General features: G+C 33.6%; 1 protein-coding gene across 1 annotated transcript in view; it reads left to right on the top strand.

The window, feature by feature from the left end:
* Ppfia2 (PTPRF interacting protein alpha 2) overlaps positions 1-2,244 on the top strand; it is a 536,445-nt gene that overhangs the window by 422,634 nt on the left and 111,567 nt on the right. The window contains exon 7 of the mRNA XM_023717819.1: positions 543-764. Within this exon, the coding sequence (XP_023573587.1) occupies positions 543-764 (222 nt within the window). The remainder of the gene's footprint in view (positions 1-542; positions 765-2,244) is intronic.

Here is a 2,244-nt window from a genome sequence, read left to right as displayed (position 1 = left end):
TCTCTTTAAAAAATAATTTCATATATTATTTTTATGAATATTTATAGCAAAACTTAAAAATTGCCAATGGACTCAGAATAAAAATGAAAAGCATTACACAATTCCTGTTTCCCTACATAGCTATAGAAAGTAATATGCTGTGCTATATTAATATGTGTATTAATAATAAAGTATACGTAATTGAAAAATAGTAGCTCATTTAACGTGAAGTTTAAAAATAAATTTGTACTGTTTTAAATATAAAGCTTTATATACATTCATACATCTATTTCCATGCATGTAAACATTAATACATATATTAAGTATGTATATGTGTGTGTATATATATATGTATTCAATTCACATGAATGTGTTAAATTGGTTTGAAAATAACCAATACCTTCCTATTTTAATGTCAAAAGTTTTCAGATAGAGTTGTTCTCTACAACTAACTCTTCAAAACATCTTATTTCTCATTTTGAAAGCTGTATTAGATTAAGCTTTTACATTTCAAAGTGAGGATAACGAACGCCCTAAATCCCATTTCTTGTCTTCTCCTGCAGCGTCTGTCCAACGGCTCCATAGACTCAACTGACGAAACTAGTCAAATATTGGAACTACAAGAATTACTTGAGAAACAAAACTATGAAATGGCCCAAATGAAGGAACGCCTCGCTGCTCTTTCTTCCCGAATGGGCGAAGTGGAACAGGAAGCAGAGACGGCGAGAAAGGATCTCATTAAAACAGAAGAAATGAACACTAAATATCAAAGGGATATTCGGGAGGTACGCTATTCACATTTTCAGTTTTGCTTCCCAAATATTACCTCTGAGAAATGCTCCATAATCTCTCTAATGACATGTAATCTTTACTTCTCCAAAAAAACCATAATTTTGGGTGCATTTTATTAGTTATGCAGTTATGTTCACTAAGGCAAAAATAATTTGCTTCATCAACTATTTGAATATGTATGCAAAGAAATTTTTGGTATCAAGTCACATATAATAAAGACTTTTGAAGTGTTTAGCACATTTTGTAAAATTCAAACTTTTAGTTTTAAATAACTGCATGTGGGCATGAATCATGACTTTCTATAAGTTTAGCATATAGGAACATTCAAACACATTACTTTAAATTGTCTTTTTTATTTTGGTATTGTCTATGAATATAAATGTATATGTGTGACTGTGTTATAAATATGTATAGCATAACCTTTCCTTCTTCAGATATTCTGTTCTTACTAGATTTACCATCTCTTTATCTACTGAAGAAAGATACTTTAGAGTTACTATAGAAGATAGAAGGAGATGCTGTATTTGTATGACTGTCAAATCATCTCACTTGCTTAGATGAAAGAATATTTTATTTTCTCATTCACAATAAAAAATAAAAATGATTTATATGTGAAGAATATTTTAGTTTGTGCTTTTTCACCTGTTTCCACTTTGCATTTTTTAAAGGAGGTATTTCATGTGTTTACATTGCTTGTATGTGATTAGTTTTGGCATAATTAACTGTATTCTGTGTATCCACTTGTTTTTCTCATTCTCTCTTGAGCCATTATGTGACCTTTATAGCGCATTGTCCCATTAAAACCAGTCTTAGTAAAGGGAGATGGCTTAGTGGAATAAGTGCTTACATGGCAAGTGCAGGGGCCTGAGTTCAATCCCTGGTTTTGCCAAAACAAAACAAACAAACAAACAAACAAACAAAAAATGTTATTGATCTCTGAATGACTGAGTGAAGAGCTCAGGCTTTGTTCCTTCAGAGCTCTGCTCTTCTCTCCATAGAGCACTTTTTCATGTGGCTGGCGGTATGCTCCCCACTTGAGTTTTCTTCATATTTATTTTCCACCTTCATCTTGTGGTCCGTTACTGAGCCATTTCCCATCTCCTTTCTCCCAGTGCCTTCCTTTCTCATCTGCCTTCCCTACCTAGGAATTTCACAGTCTCCTGGGCCTAGAACCACCCACAACTTTATGTATTGCCATTTATACCTCCAGATTGTCCTTGCCTGATTTCCAGATGCTGATGTTGAAGTCTCTAAGAGGTGTCTCAAAATTATTATTGTCAAGATTGTTTTCTTGCTAATTCCCAATAAACCTGACCCTCCCAAGGTCTTACCCATCCATCTACTGTTGTTGCACAAGTGACAAATCTTGGAACTGTCCTGGTACCTGCCTCTCTTTCACTCACACACCCCATTTGACTCATCAAGAAATCCGGTTATTTCCAAATTCAAAATAAAACTGCAGCATGATTTCTT

Source organism: Octodon degus, unplaced genomic scaffold (assembly GCF_000260255.1).
Source record: "Octodon degus isolate 3935 unplaced genomic scaffold, OctDeg1.0 scaffold00004, whole genome shotgun sequence".
Classification (NCBI taxonomy): Eukaryota; Metazoa; Chordata; class Mammalia; order Rodentia; family Octodontidae; genus Octodon; species Octodon degus.
Note: the sequence above shows the minus strand (reverse complement) of the source record. Positions and strands in the feature narration are given on the sequence as shown.